The sequence below is a fragment of the Loxodonta africana genome, chromosome 6, assembly GCF_030014295.1.
Source record: "Loxodonta africana isolate mLoxAfr1 chromosome 6, mLoxAfr1.hap2, whole genome shotgun sequence".
NCBI lineage: Eukaryota > Metazoa > Chordata > Mammalia > Proboscidea > Elephantidae > Loxodonta > Loxodonta africana.
The window spans coordinates 108446235-108461708 of NC_087347.1; the positions used below are offsets into that span (position 1 = coordinate 108446235).

The 15474-nt window shown below is 36.7% G+C and overlaps 1 protein-coding gene across 1 annotated transcript in view; it reads left to right on the forward strand.

The window, feature by feature from the left end:
* The window catches only part of LRP1B (LDL receptor related protein 1B), a 1749164-nt gene that overhangs the window by 1454499 nt on the left and 279191 nt on the right, over positions 1–15474 (forward strand). The window contains exons 55-56 of the mRNA XM_064287257.1: positions 5644–5827; positions 9024–9109. Coding sequence (XP_064143327.1) covers positions 5644–5827; positions 9024–9109 — 270 coding nt within the window. The remainder of the gene's footprint in view (positions 1–5643; positions 5828–9023; positions 9110–15474) is intronic.

Consider the following 15474-nt stretch of genomic DNA (forward strand, 5'->3'; position numbering starts at 1 on the left):
AATTATGGATGACATTGTGAAAAATGGGAATTCTGAAACATATAATTCTGCTCATGAAGAACCTTTACATAGACCAAGAGGCAGTTGTTGGAACAAAACAAGGGGACACTGAGTGGTTTAAAGTCAGCAAAGGTGTGCGTCAGGGTTGTATCCTTTCACCACACTTTTTCAATCTGTATGCTGAGCAAATAATCCAAGAAGCTGGATTATATGAAGAAGAACGGGGCATCAAGATTGGAGGAAGACTCATTAACAACCTGCATTAATGCAGATGAACAAAAAACTTGCTTGGTGAAAGTGAAGAGAACCTGAAGCACTTAGATCAAAGACTACAGCCTTCAGTATGAATTACACCTCAATGTAAAGAAAACAAAAATCCTCACAACTGGACCAATAAACATCATCATGATAACCGGAGAAAATATTGATGTTGTCAGGGATTTCATTTTACTTGGATCCACAATCAACACTCAAGAAAGCAGTAGTCGAAAAATCAAACGAATCATTGCTTTGGGCAAATCTGCTGCAAAAGACATCTTTAAAGTGTTAAAAAGCAAAAATGTTACTTTGAAGACTAAGGTGAGCCTGACCCAAGCGATGATATTTTCAATTCCCTCATATGCATGCAAAAACCAGAAAATGAATAAGGAATACCCAGGAAGAATTGATGCCTTTGAATTATAGTGTTGGCAAAGGATATGGAATATCCTATGAACTACCCAAAGAACAAATAAATCTACAGTGGAAGAAATACAGCCAGAATGCTCCTTAGAAGCAAGGATGGCGAGACTTCATCTTACATACTTTGGATATGTTATCAGGAGGGACCAACCCCTGAAAAAGGACACCATGTGAGCAAAAAAGAGAAAGACAATGAGATGGATTGACATGGTGGCTGCAACAATGGGCTCAGGCATAACAGTGATTGTGAGGATGGGGCAAGACCAGACAGTGATTCCTTCTGTTGTTCATATAGTTTCTGTGAGTCAGAACTGACTTGATGGCACCTAACAACAACAGCAAGAGGTCTGGAATATAAGATTTCTGAAGAAATTTTGTCTAGGTATTATCTGTTTTGTTAGTTATTGCAGTACTCTTGCTGTTAGCTATTACCGAGTTGGCTCCCTACTCATGGTAACTCTATGTGTTACAGAAAAGAACTGCTCCATAGGGTTTTCTTGGCTCTAAACTTTATAGAAGGAGTTTACCAGGCCTTTTCTGTGGAGGCACTAGAGGGGTTCAAACTTCCGATATTTAAATTAGCAGCTGACCACAACCTGCTTGCATCATCCGGGCTCAGTGAAGTACTACATGAGGGAGCATTACCCGGCCTGAGTTTTTTCCAAGGTTGGAATTAGGAGCTGGAAGACAGATTCTGTTCCGCATAAACCTGTTGCTGTCTAGTCGATTCTGACACATAGTGGTTCTCTAGGACAGAGTAGAACTGGCCCCATAGGGCTTCCAAGGATATAATCCTTATGGATGCAGATTGCCACATCTTTCTCCTTTGGAGCCACTAAGGGTTCGAACCACCAACCTTTCAGTTAGTAGCCAAGCATGTTTAACCACTGCACCACCAGGGTTCCTTCTGTTTAATATAATGAAGTCTTTTCTAACATTAAAACTCTTCGCATTGGAATGAGCTACCTCACTTCTCATCATTAGAAGGATTACAGCAGTGGCTAATAGTCCTTCTTAAAAGAATGCTCGAGAAAGAATTTGTACATTGCAAGGAGTCTGTGCCACTCTCTCTGCAAGTCTTGACATTTTCTGACAAGCCAGTTCTGTCTAATGGTAAATTCAGTGAAACAACCAATCCAACATTTTTTATCTCTGAATTTCTGGTATTACGATTACCTTAACTATATTGACCAGGATTTTACCATATATAGATGTAACCTAAGAACTCTAATAACCATTTTTCCCTCCTGCGTATTAATAGCAATAGAAAAATGAAATAGCAAGAAATCCATCTTTAAAATTTTTTAGATTCAATATTGCATTATCAAGAAGAATTGGTTAAACTTACAGGTTTAAAACCCACAGGCACTCACTCAAAAACACTATATATAGGGACAAGGAAATAAGACAAATGAGCCAGGACAGATCTTAATGAGATGAGTAAACATCAAATAATTAATTTTAGCGGTATATATTTGGAAACCTAGTGGAGGGGAAAAAATGTTTTTGGTGACTTATGTACAATCGATCCAGAAAAAGTTTCTTAAAAACATCAGGGAATGTGTCCCAGAATCAGTACAGGTACCTAGTTGAAATTTTAAGTCACAGGCTTGTGATTCTTTAGTTCTCTCACATAGGGAAAAAAATGCATACATATACATATATCCATACATATATATATGTGAATTTCATAGTAGATCTCTTTAGGTTTATTTTGCCATTTTTCAATCTATCATAACAATCTTGGTAGTGAAAATATAAAAATTATAGATTATCCAATGGTCACCTTGTGATATAACATTGAAAGCAGAATTTACTATTATTTAAAATGCCTGCACATAAGAAGTGCTTACCACATCAGCAATTCCATATTTGGAAAGGCAAATTTGGTAGAAGTAGATATTACCCATTCAGAAAATCAGGTTAAATCATATTGTTATAATTACTTTTTAAGATTTCACAAACAGAACTACTTGTTTATTGATACCTTTAAAATTCCAGTATTTTCACCTTGACTTCCCTTAAGGCAGCAGAAGGAAGTGAGAATTAAAGTTAAAATATGCATAACTATTTAATCTTTTGAAAAGTCTGTGTATATGATACCTGACAGAATTGCTGTAAATAATATTCCCAAATATGTACAAATGTCGAAATTAATGAATAAAGTAAAACTTCTCTTGAGGGAAACAAGACCAGAATAAAAACTGAAGGACTGGAGAATAGACTGATTAGAGATTAAGGCAAAGATTCTAAAGAAATATTTTACATGCTCTGTTATTTTATATATATCAATTTATTGATAAGGAATTGAGTAAAAAGACTTAGGTGAACAAGTTGCTTATTACTAATTTGGGAAAATATGTCAGTTAATGGATTTCTGTTTTCCAGAGAATGGGGGAAAACTATCCATAACCTATTTTTCATTGCAATATCCACAGAACATGACAAAAAACCCTTCTCCAAATTCTGCAATAAAATGAAAATTACTTACAAAAGCAAAACTTAGACCTTATGGACTGTGAACAATTTGCACTCTTGCTGTAAAGCAAATACGGTATATTTAACTATGCATAAGGGAGTCATAACATTTGGCTAAAGCAAGGATATTATTTTGATGGAAAAGATGATTTACCATGTAAAAATAAATGTACTTCTAGAGAAGAAATAAGTTGCAATGTATACACTAGAAATAAAACAATCAATATTTGTCAAATATCACTTAAATGCTATAAAAAATTTTTCCTAAATCTATAAAATAGGAAATTTTTACTAGATATATTTCTTTCTGTTAACTATGAGCCTATGAAAAAATTAATATAAATCTAGAAAATTTGAAATAACTCTAAATGAAGAGAAAAATTAACATTGAACATCTATAAATCTCACCCTCATAAAAATTATGTGGTTTTTAAGCAAAAGTGAGAAAATTTTAAAACGTTTTCTATTTAATATAAATGAATCTTTTGTCTTTGAAAATACAAACAGTTATTTATTTATTTTTTCTTTCACTCAATTTTTTGAAAGTTAAGCTAGTAGAATTTCCTGCAAATGCCTTTGGATTATTTAGGAGCAAAAGTGTTTTTGTTAAAACAAGATGAGTGGATTTGAGAGAAAAATAGAGATAAAAAAAAATTGTCTTTCGATTAATCAATTTTTAAAACTTACCATAAACCTTAAAATCCTCATTTCATTTGGTATAGAATTGTATAATATACTCAGAAACTTTCACCAATTTTAACTTCAAAACTAATTTTTCATAAATGTGTTTTATTCAAGTCATTTGTTTGATATAGTAATTCTTTAAGCCCGACACTAGGCATTCAAAACGATTTTCAGAAATCCCCTTAAAATACTGTTTGAGAGGGAATCAGCACATTTGTAAAATTTCCTTTTACTTGTCTTAAAGCACAAGTTGAATTCAACACTGTTCTGTTTTCCTATTAGCCTCTGGCTTCCTGAGCACATGATTGACTCATCTAATTGCCTGTCCTTTTTAGTGATACTTTCTTTTATCCTGTGAGATTTCTCATTTTCTTTTGCCAGAGTATCTGTACCAATCCCCCCTGACTTATTAAAACAGGGAGCAGGATGGATCTTCCCAAGGAAAGTAATGTCATAGACTTAGACATTATGAGAAACTTTTGAAATACCAAGCTGTGGCTTTGCTTGGTTTGCTTGTGGATGCTGGAGGTTAAAAACACAAGCACAAAGACACATAACTGCTGAGGATTATTAGATAAACGTTGACATAAATTGTTAAAGGTGAAAGTACTAAGAGCTTAAAGGGATTCATTCCTTGTAGAAAGGCTGCAGAAGAGGTATATATTTAGCTTATGAGCAGTTTCAGGTGAAGTTGTTATTGGTTCCCCTCAAATAATAAACACCATTTTGGTAATTAAAAAAAAAAATCCTACTTCTTAGTTCACTGATTATTTAACAATGCGGACATTAAAAAAAAAAAAAAAAAACATTGCCACTGAGTCAATTCCAATTCATAGCAACCCGATAAGACTAGTAGAACTGTCTCATAGAGTCTTCAAGGAGTGCCTGGTGGATAGAACTACCAACCTTTGGGTTAGCAGCTGTAACACTTAACAACTACGCCACCAGGTTTCCAAATATGGACATATCACATGTTTTTCCCAGTAGATACAAATATCTGCCATCACTTTGACTGTCAAATAAATTATCAAGATTATAAAGTATTTACTATGGCTAACTCTTGAATGTTTGTTACTCTTAAAAACTTAGAGTTCTTTCTTAACCGACTATCCTATTCAATACAGACTCTTTTATTTAAAAGATGCCAAATAGTCTTAGTGGAAACCCTGGTGGTGTAGTGGTTAAGTGGTATGGCTGCTAACCAAAAGGTCAACAGTTCCAATCCACCAGGAGCTCCTTGGAATCCCTATGGGGCTATTCTACTCTGTCCTTCTGGGTCACTATGAGTTTGAATTCACTCAACGACAATGGGTTTGGTTTTGGTTTTTGATAGTATAGATGTTTTCCTGTAAGTGTCTAATGAAATAACATATGTGACAATGTTTGAAATCTTCAACTGTCTATGTAAGGAGTCAATCTTACTGCTGTTAAAGTCTTCTGAAAAGATGATATACAGTAAAGGAAAAAGAAAAAAAGAAGTTGAAGGTGTGATTCTGTTTTCTGCTTTGCCATTCTCTAGTCATATGACTTCGAAGTTAATTAACCTTTACAATTTTGCCTCAGAAGGGCAAACAAAGATATTTGGGAGAGTGCTTTTTTTTTTTTTTTTAAACATGGAAGTTATTATATAAATATATACCATTCTTATTAAATTTTAATTGCTGGGGACAGAGACACCTGACATTATCTAGTCTTATTTTATTATTATTATTTTTTGCTTGAATCGTGCTAAAGAATTATCCAGTAGTAGAAGACAGTGACAATGATATGAATTAATTATTCTCATTTTTCTTTCCTCAGTGCAAGTGCTGGCCTGGATTTCAACTGAAGGATGATGGTAAAACATGTGTAGATGTTGATGAATGCTCTTTGGACTTTCCCTGTAGTCAGCAATGCATCAATACATACGGAACCTACAGGTGCCTCTGTACCGATGGATATGAAATACAACCTGATAATCCGAATGGCTGCAAATCACTCTCAGGTATTAAATTGAACTTGCCCACCAATCCAACCTCAGTTACACATATAGACGCTGGTTTTATAGCCTTTCTGACTGAATTCACTTCTCCTTGCTGTTTCTGAGAAAATCAAAATTCTTCTCTATCCATATATGGGGACCTGTGTTACCCTGATTTTGTATGCTGCAAATGCACTGCATTGTTTATGATAACATTGCATTATGACTTGTGAATTATTAAGTTTTCTTGGATTTTAAGAATGCTCACAAGCAAAAAGTACTGTCTGGCACTGCTTCCTATAGAATCACAGTTCCCTGAGAATAGCTTTGGCCAAGATTATTAGCATCTCTTATGACAGTATGGTAAAATATATTTTTCTTTCCCTCACTGCCACTTATAAATGCGTGTCCATGAAAGCAACAGGTCACAATAATAGTAGTAATAATAATAACAACAGCAGCAACCTAAACCAGCTGTGGAGTGGGTCCTCTCTCATGGCAGCCCTACATGTGTCAGAGTAGAACTGTGCTTCATGGATTTTCAGTGGCTGATTTTTCAAAAGTAGATCCCCAGGTTTTTTTTTTTAAGATCACCAGGTCTTTCTCCTGAGGTGTCTCTGGGTGGACTCAAACCTCCAATGTGCCAGATTGCAGCTGAGCGTGTTAATTGTTTGCACCACCCATGGACTTGAGTAATAATAATAAAATATAAGTTAAATGACTCTATGAATTTTTTATTGATTTGTCAAATACTTACTATACCTTTGCTATATTCCAAATTGTGTTTGACTTTTCAAAATAGAAAGTTCAATAAAGCATGGTCTATAACTGGGTTGGGTTATAACTTGAAAGTATTGTAATACATTAGGGGAGAAAATTATACACGTTAAAATGATAGAAAACAATGACTTGATTGTTACAATGAACAAGAAAATAGTCCATAATACTCAAGCAATTAAAAAAAAAAAGTCTCAGTCACCTTAGTTTGTTTCTGAGCATAATGAGCCAAATGGCACTGCCAGTTTTAGTGTGTGTCAGTGACAACACTGAGAATATTAGATGTTTTCTCATCTATTTTCATGAAATGAATACCAAGGGTAGGGATTAGAAAGGATGCTTCTTTTCACTGGTAAAACTTAGCACATTAGGAAGAAAGAAATAAATTCTTTTTGATTTTTCATTCCACTCTCACTTATTCTTGGAATATTATTTCCAGGATTATTTTTGATCCCGTTGTTTTATCTACCTACCTTCCTGCTTTTGGTTAGCTCACTGCTTGTTACATTATGCATCTAGTGACATGGAAAGGGAAAAAGATGTGAGATTTCAGTCAATGTTTCCATTACTTTAAAGCCTTCATAAAAGATTGTCAAGCAAAAACGAATGCTAACAGTTAAAATTTGGGCCTTGTCATATAATTTATCCATGCCATAATTATTCCCATTAGATACAAATAATAATTTTGAATGCCAAAGATAAATGTCTAACAGGAATATGAATTAATTAAGGAAAAAAAGGCCAGATTATCTTTAACAATGCATATTTAAATTGTAAAGAACAAAATTTCCTAAATATTGAAGTAGGATATGCCTGATTAATCTTATATTTATGGATTTAGAACTATATTGACTAGGATAACAAGGGAGCTTCAACCTGAAAGCCGATTCTGTATGGAGAAAGACTGTAAGTTTCAGTCAAGCCTCAACGGGAAGATTAAAATGATTGCCATGGATAATGGAGGGGGGTATCAAGCATGTGGAGCACATATTTGCAATTCTTGACGTAAAGTATGTTGAAACATAATGCAAGTTGTTAAACCAAAAAAAAAAAAAACTTGTTGCTATCAAATTGATTCTGACTCATGGAGATGCCATGTGTTGCAGAGTAGAACTGTGCTCCATAGATTTTCTTGGCTGTAATCTTTATGGAACCATACTGCCCGGCCTTTCTTCTGTGGTGCCCCTGGGTATATTCAAACTGCCAACCTTTCAGTTAGTAGTTGAGTGTAAACTGTTTGTGCCACCCAGGGATCTATTAATATAATATCCAACATGTTATTTATTTACTATGAAATTAAGGGGTGAGAGGAAGAAAGTAAATTATTTCAGACATAACAAGCACATAAGACAAATAACTCTATAATAATAAATAATTTATAATAAAATCTAACACAAATTATATAACATGACTATCTCTTCAATGTTTTCCTTAATTTCTGCCAACATTCAGTTTGCTCACCTGGCAGCTAAGTATATGAGTGCCTCTTAGAAAAAAGATGATTAAAAAGAGTTTAAAGACATTTTTGATTAACTCATCTGGAATTATGACAACTGAAGATGTGATCACATTGACTTTAAAATATTGAAATGCATATTCAAATAAATACGCTGTGCAAAATATTCTGGCTATTTTTTCTTTAAGAATGTACTTTGCTTCAAAGTAAGTTCTGAAGAGAAAACCACCCTAGAGACTTAGAGGGTAAAGAAATACCAACTTTCAGATATGGAGCATAGTCAGATTCTCACTATGCTGTTTTCTAGATTCTGAAACAAACAAGACTCTTAAATGCATTGAGGCAGCTCATAACAAGGAAATAAATACTTTGAGGATTTAAAAAATAAGACTCACAAGGAAAAGTAAAATTAATAAGCAAAGATTATAGAACCTGGATTCACAAATTATTTGAGCCCTTGGGTAGATAAAGAGATTTCATACAGGCATTGATGCCCTTATCCTTCACCAAAGTCATTTTGAGAGCATAACGGTGCTATTCCCTGATTATACTGTTGGTGTTTAGCTATACTGTAGGTTTCTAAGATGGTTCAGATTTTCCTTTTCTAAAATTTATTTAAAATATCACAGTATATCACTTTTTCCAAATAAATTAGCTGAGTGCTCAAGAAATTTGAGGGGGAAAGAGGAATACAATTAGAATTATTGAGACTTTCTGTATTACCCGGATATCTCTGCCTTATCATTTTGTGGGTACTTTTTTTTTTAATATGAATGTTTATGATTGTCATAAACTGTTTTGTTTGCACTGTCCTGGTGATGCTCCCAACTACTGGCTAAGTCACTTAGTATGAATTTTTAATCATTAATTTACCAAAGAAGCGCTGCATTTGAATTCATAGTGCTACAGAAACTATGCTGAAATCAAGCAGAGTTGAAAGCCATAAACATTAAAACAGTCTACTATGTTCTTTGTCTCGGTATTTAGTTGAAGAGCCTTTCCTAATCCTTGCTGATCACCATGAGATAAGGAAAATCAGCACTGATGGCTCCAACTACACACTTTTAAAACAGGTACGGCATTCTCACCATTCCCTAATATTCAACTTGCTGACTTTGGGTATGATTTCAAGCTATGAAAAAAGCTCACAACTAGAAACTATATCACTTATTCATGATATTTGCATGTAATTATGTAGGATTATTATAAACTTTATTTTGTTTGAACTTTATTCAAGCTGCCAGATTTGCCTCATCGTAGTGGTCAAAGAAAGTAAAAAATGGCATAGTATAAATAATGCAAAAAAATACTATTTCAAGAAAAGGTACATTAAAAAATAAATAAAATTTTCTTATGAGATAGTTTGCAGATTACCCAAAATGCTTCTACCACCCCACCACCGCCTGACCTTGGGATTTAAAAATAAATACCATTTCTGGAAATTCAAGTTGTTGCTTATAGAACCAGGAAGTAAAGTGGGATTGATGACATCTAGGGTTTTTAGCCTTTACAATTTAGAATTAGCTAAAGAGCAAAAGTGTGATTGTAGCTCAGTCATGATTAAAAGACTGTGAAGTACGTGTTTTCACTTTTACCCTCTTCATCTTTCACCCCTACTTAATTCAAGACAATCTGGGCTTATTTGTTCTGCTTTTTGCATCCTATTCTCAGAGTTTATTTATATATGTTATTTGAGATGAAAAGGTTTGATTGCCATTTTAAAATAGGATAGAGAACTGCAAGTTGCTCACCTCAACTTTTTTTTTTTTCCTCCCAGTCTGCTGCACAAAATCCAGTCATTAAAGCTAGGATGATTAGTACATGGACTAGAGAAATCACATGCACTTAGTTATACCATAGTTTTAAGTTGTCAAGAGAAATCTCTACCTTGAAAAGATTCAGTTTGTATCCTGTGATGGTTAAGGTTATGTGTCAACTTGGCTAGGCCAGATTCTCAGTGGCTTGACTAGATGGTTAAGGACTTGGAAGCAACATGGTTGGGAAATTGGTGACAAGGAGATACGGGGAAGAGGCATGTGGATATACCTCTCTGAATGGGCCAAAGAAGTGAAGATATTTGTGTCTCCTGTAAAAGCTCACCAAAGGGTGATCTCAGCAGAGGAGGATTTTAACAATTAAGTGGACAGGATGATGAGTTCTGTGGAAACCAATCATTCTTTTTTCCCAGCTAGTCCCATCATTGTCCAATGGGCTCATGAACAAATTGGCTATGGTGGCAGGTATGGAAGTTATGCATGGGCTCAGCAACATGGACTTCACTCACCAAGAATGACTTGGCTACAGACACTGTTATGTGTCCAGTCTACCAGCAGCAGAGACCAACAATGAGTTCCCAAATGGCACCAATCGTTGGGACGATCAGCCAGCAACCATTGTGGAATGGGGAGTGTTTTGTTCGTACTGGATAGACACGCTAGATATGAATTTGCCTTCCCTGCATGCAATGCTTCTGCCAAACTACCATCCATGGACTTACAGAATGCCGTATTCATCGTCATGGTATCCCACACAGCATTGCCTGGATCAAGGAACTCACTTTGCAGAAAATTAAATACAGCAGTGGGCCCATGCTCATGGAATTCACTGGTCTTACCACGTTCCTCATCATCCTGAAACATTTGGCTTGATAGAACGATGGAATGACCTTCTAAAGACACAATTACAGTGCCAGCTGGGTGGCAACATCTTGCAGGGTTGGGACAATGTTCCAGGAGACCATATATGCTCTAAACTGGAGTCCAATATATGGTGCTACTTCTTCCATAGGCAGAATTTGTGGGTCCAGGAATCAAGGGGTAGAAATGGAAGTGGAATCACTCACTATTACCCCTAGTGACCTACTTTCAAAGATTTTGCTTCTTGTCCCAGTGACCATATGCTCTGTGTGTCTAGAGGTCTAGTTCCAAAGGGAGGAATGCTCCCACCTGGAGACACAACACTGATTCCACTGAACTGAAAATTAAGAATGCCACCTGGCCACTCTGGCTACCTCATAAATCTGGAACAATAAGCAAAGAAGGAAGTTACTGTATTGACTTGCGTGACCGATACTGATAGGAGAAATTGGATTACTGCTATTATATAATGAGCATAAAGAAAGGTATGTCTGGAATACAGGAGATCCCTAGGGATGTCTCTTAGTACTGCCATACCCTGTGATTAAAGTAAATGGAAAATATAGCAACCCAATTTCAGCATTACTACTAATGGCCCAGACCCCTCAGGAATGAAAGTTTGTGTCACCCACCAGGCAAAGAACTATGACCAGCTGAGGTGCTTGCTGAGGGCAAAGGATATATGGAATGTGTGGTAGAAGAAGGTAGTTCTAAATACAGCTATGACCACATGACCAGGTGGAGAAAAAAGGACTGTAATTGTTTTTAGTATTTCTCCCTTGTTTGTTATGTACGTATGAGTGCATGAATATATATATATTCTTTTTTTTTGCAAATATCTGTTTTTTTTTCCTCCCTTATCCCATTAATTATTGTAAAATATAAGGTGCAAATAGGGCTAGTGCATTTTCTTTTGTACATATGTTAGTTGTATCATGTTAGTCACAAGTATGACTTTACAATTGTCTTTATTTAGAGATTATGTATGGTTTAAGGAGATGCATACCAGTGTCAAGTTGACAAGGGGTGGACTGTAATGGTTTAGGTTCAGTTTCAACTTGGCTAGGCCATGATTTGGCAGATATCATTTAATCATCCTTCATTTTGTGACCTGATGTGAGCAGCTAATCAGTTGAAAGGGAGTTCCCTTGGGGGCTTGGCCTCCATCCAATATATATAGATGTACTGCTGAATTGTCCAATTCTAAAATTTTATAGTTAATCCTCTGGATTTCTATTTGCTGTCTCTTTATGGATTCTTGTAGCCTGTTTTAAGCTTGTCATTATGCTCTTCTCTAACCTTAAGTTCCTCTATTGCTTTGTCTGTGTGCTCCTTGGCTTGTTCCACATTTTGCCTGATCTCTTTTCTGTTCTCTTGAAGCATTCTGTGTATTAATCTTTTGTATTCTACCTCTGGTAATTCCAGGAAGTTCTCTTCATCCGGAAGATTTCTTTAGTCTTTGTTTTGTGAGCTTGCTGAAGCCATCATGGTCTGCCTCTTTATGTGATTTGATATTGACTGTTGTCTCTGAGCATCAAAAAGTTATTGTATTTATTTATTTTATGTTTGCTTACTGTGTCCTAGCTTCTTGTTTTGTTTTGATATGCCCAATAGGCTGCTCATGTGATCTAGTTTGATTACTGGTGCCTTTGAAGCTCTAACATTCTGTCACCAGGTGGTTAGACCTGTTACTACGTATTTGAGTCCAGGAGCCCATTTACTTTTCTTATATGGATTCAGTTCAGGTGTCCAGATAGTCGGTCACTGAGTGTGTGGTGCAGGCTTTCACCTACAGTCCTAGATGGGCAAGGATGATTGGTATAGGCACAGGTATCTGGCTGCAGTAGGAGGTCATGCACTGAGCAAGGCAGGGGCTGACAGCTGCCCCTGAGTGTCTGTGAGGAAAGTGTGTCCCCATTCCCTAGAGTGCATAGGTGGGTGGGTTTTGCAGCCAGACTATGAACACCCAATTCTGTTGGCTGTAAGGATTGGGAGGCATCACCTATTCTTGGACCCCTGTGGTGGGTGGCTGGGGGGCATGGGTGGAGCCACCAGTGCTCAGGCCCCTGATGTGGGTAGGTGAGGACACTGCTTAATAGGCAGAGCAATGTCAATATCACAAATCTGCCTCTACCATATAGCTGATACAGTTGCAGTTAGGCTTCAGATATATACCTTGTTGTACTGTGCTAGTGAGGGCCTATACTGTTGTAATGGGCCCACAAGATCTATGCAGGAGTAAAAGGCATTAAAATCCATGGATCCCTATGCCTATGCCTAGGCAAAGAAGCTGCTTTTGCCCTGAGTTCCCACCTTAGGGGAGCCGGCAAGTTATTTTTCCCTGTTTGTTAATTTTCCTCTTCAAGGCTGGGAGAATGGCTGAGGGTGTGTGATGGGTCCTATTTCTGGCCCAGGGGATGTGGCAGTCTCTGAAGCCAGCTCAGACTCAGTGCAGAGTGGGGAGAGGGCAGGTATATGAGAGAAGTTTTTCCCAAAGAGGTGTTTTTTGATCCTCGTGGTACGTTAGACACATGTACTTATCTTTTGCTAATTGAGTGTCACTTTTCACTGGTTCTGACGGGTTGAGCAGACTCTCTGCCACTTGGTCTCTCCCAGGGTGGAAAATGCATCCTGAACTCTTCCGCTTGCCTCACTGCGCTTGCTCCAGTGAATTCAGCCTGCAGGGTGCCAGTTACCACAGGGTCAGGACTGGCAACTCCTCGCTGCTTCTCAACCGTCTCTCTCTCCCCCTGCTGCTCAGCCTGATTTCTCAACTTTGCCTTTGATGGTCAGGGCTCCTAGATTGTCATATATAATCAATTCACTTGTTTTTTGGAGTCTTTGTTGAAAAAGGGACCAGAGGAAGCCTCTGACAACTCCACCATCCTGGCCCTGCCTCCTCCCAATATATATAGAAGTTCTGGCAAAGCTTGCCCTTTCTGGATCCTGAACCGAGTTGTCATCCTCTGACCTCCAGTTCTGGGAACGTGAGCCAGTAGCCTGCTGTCTGACCTGCCAACTTTTCGTTCACTGGTTTTGCTCCTCTACAGAACCCAGCCTAAGACGTTTCTGTTTTGCTAAAAATTTCCCTTTGCCCCAACTGTATAATAGGCAATACAATATGTGAAAACTCTACTAAAACAAATGTACCCAAAATAAGGATATTTCTGGTTTTTGTAGTATCTTTATGCCAGCTTTAGGGACAGATGAAGACCATCTATGTGGTGCATTTTCAGCAATATAAAGAAGACTAACAACTAAAATGATTTTTGCCACCCACTAAAGAAACCTTCCACTGCTATTGTTAAAGTTGCGTTAATTTTGCTTATGGATTTGGCCTTATTTTAAGTGCAAATATCCATTAGCAGATGTGATAATTTATTCTTTCTGACAGTTGAATTTTCTAGCCTTTCCCTAGGTCACAGGTTGAAAATGGAAATCTTACATGAAAATTCAGATTCCTGGCTATCATGAAAAATAGGAGGGTATACAGTACTGGGCCCACATTTCTGAATAGCCTCAATCTGAGCTTTGTAGCAGCTGCCCCTTTGACATACGGCCTGTGCTTCTCAGTTGACTGGAGTCTTCATTCTTTCCATATGTGCTTACCACATGTATGGAGCCCCGGTGGCACAGGGGAATGGTAAAGCCTTTGGTTGCTGTTGCTAACTGAAAGGTTGGCAGTTCAAACCCACCCAGCAGGTCTGTGGGAGAAAAAACTGGAAATCTGCTCCTGTAAAGATTGCAGCCTAGAAAACCCAATGGGACAGTTCTTCTCTGTTAAATGGGGTCATTCTTAGTAAAATTGATTCAACAGCACCTAACAACATCAACCACACGTATACTTCCCTTATTCATGAATCTCTGTGAGGTTTAGACTCATTCTTTAAATCTTTAGCTTACAGTAAACCACCAACATCCACTGTATCATACTATTTCTCTAACAATCCTTAGGAGATAGGGTAAAATATAAAATCTTTTCCTGTTGTTTGTAAAAATTAGACAGAATACTTAAAATATCTGTAAGAATTAGATGACTATATCTTCAAGAGATAAGTAATATAAGAGAAATACCCTTGGGGAGAAGTTTAAATATACACAATTACTTTAAAAGGAAAAAGTTTTACTGCACAAATGGTTTTCTTCATTAATTAACTTAATTTAATCCTTTTGTCTAACTAGTCTAATTTGATAATTTACTAAATATCAAAAATTACCTCATTCTTTTGGGGTATGTCTCCACACTACAATACTCTGTCTAAGACTCTTTGTACCTTTAAAGTGAGGTGTGCCAGCCATTAATTACTTGGCATGGTCTCTGGAAGTAAGACATGTTTATTTTCTTTTTACTAGTTCTTTAGACATTCCTACTTTTTAGACTACGCTTTCTCAGTTTACAGGGAGAAAGTTCTGTCTTTAGGATATTCTATAGATTTAGTTGAACCAAAGATTTAATTAGCAACAATATTAATTGTCTTCGTGAAGGAACTATAAGAGAGTTTCATTGACAGCCTCTTGCTTCAACCCAATAAAGCTCCTTGTTTCATATTCCAAGGATTTCTACTAGTAATGTTTTTGTTATCTTTCATGGCTAATACATTGTCAGAGATTGTTCTTAATGGAGCTAACTGATTTTTCCCTTGATGAATAAAATCATTTAAATCTATTTCATATAACTGAATCACTTTAGTATAATGAGTCAGTTCAGACCCATAGTGACCCTATGTACAAAAGAACGAAATGATGTCCGGTCCTGCGCCATTCTCAAAATCGTTGTTATGCTTGAGTCCATTGTTGCAGCC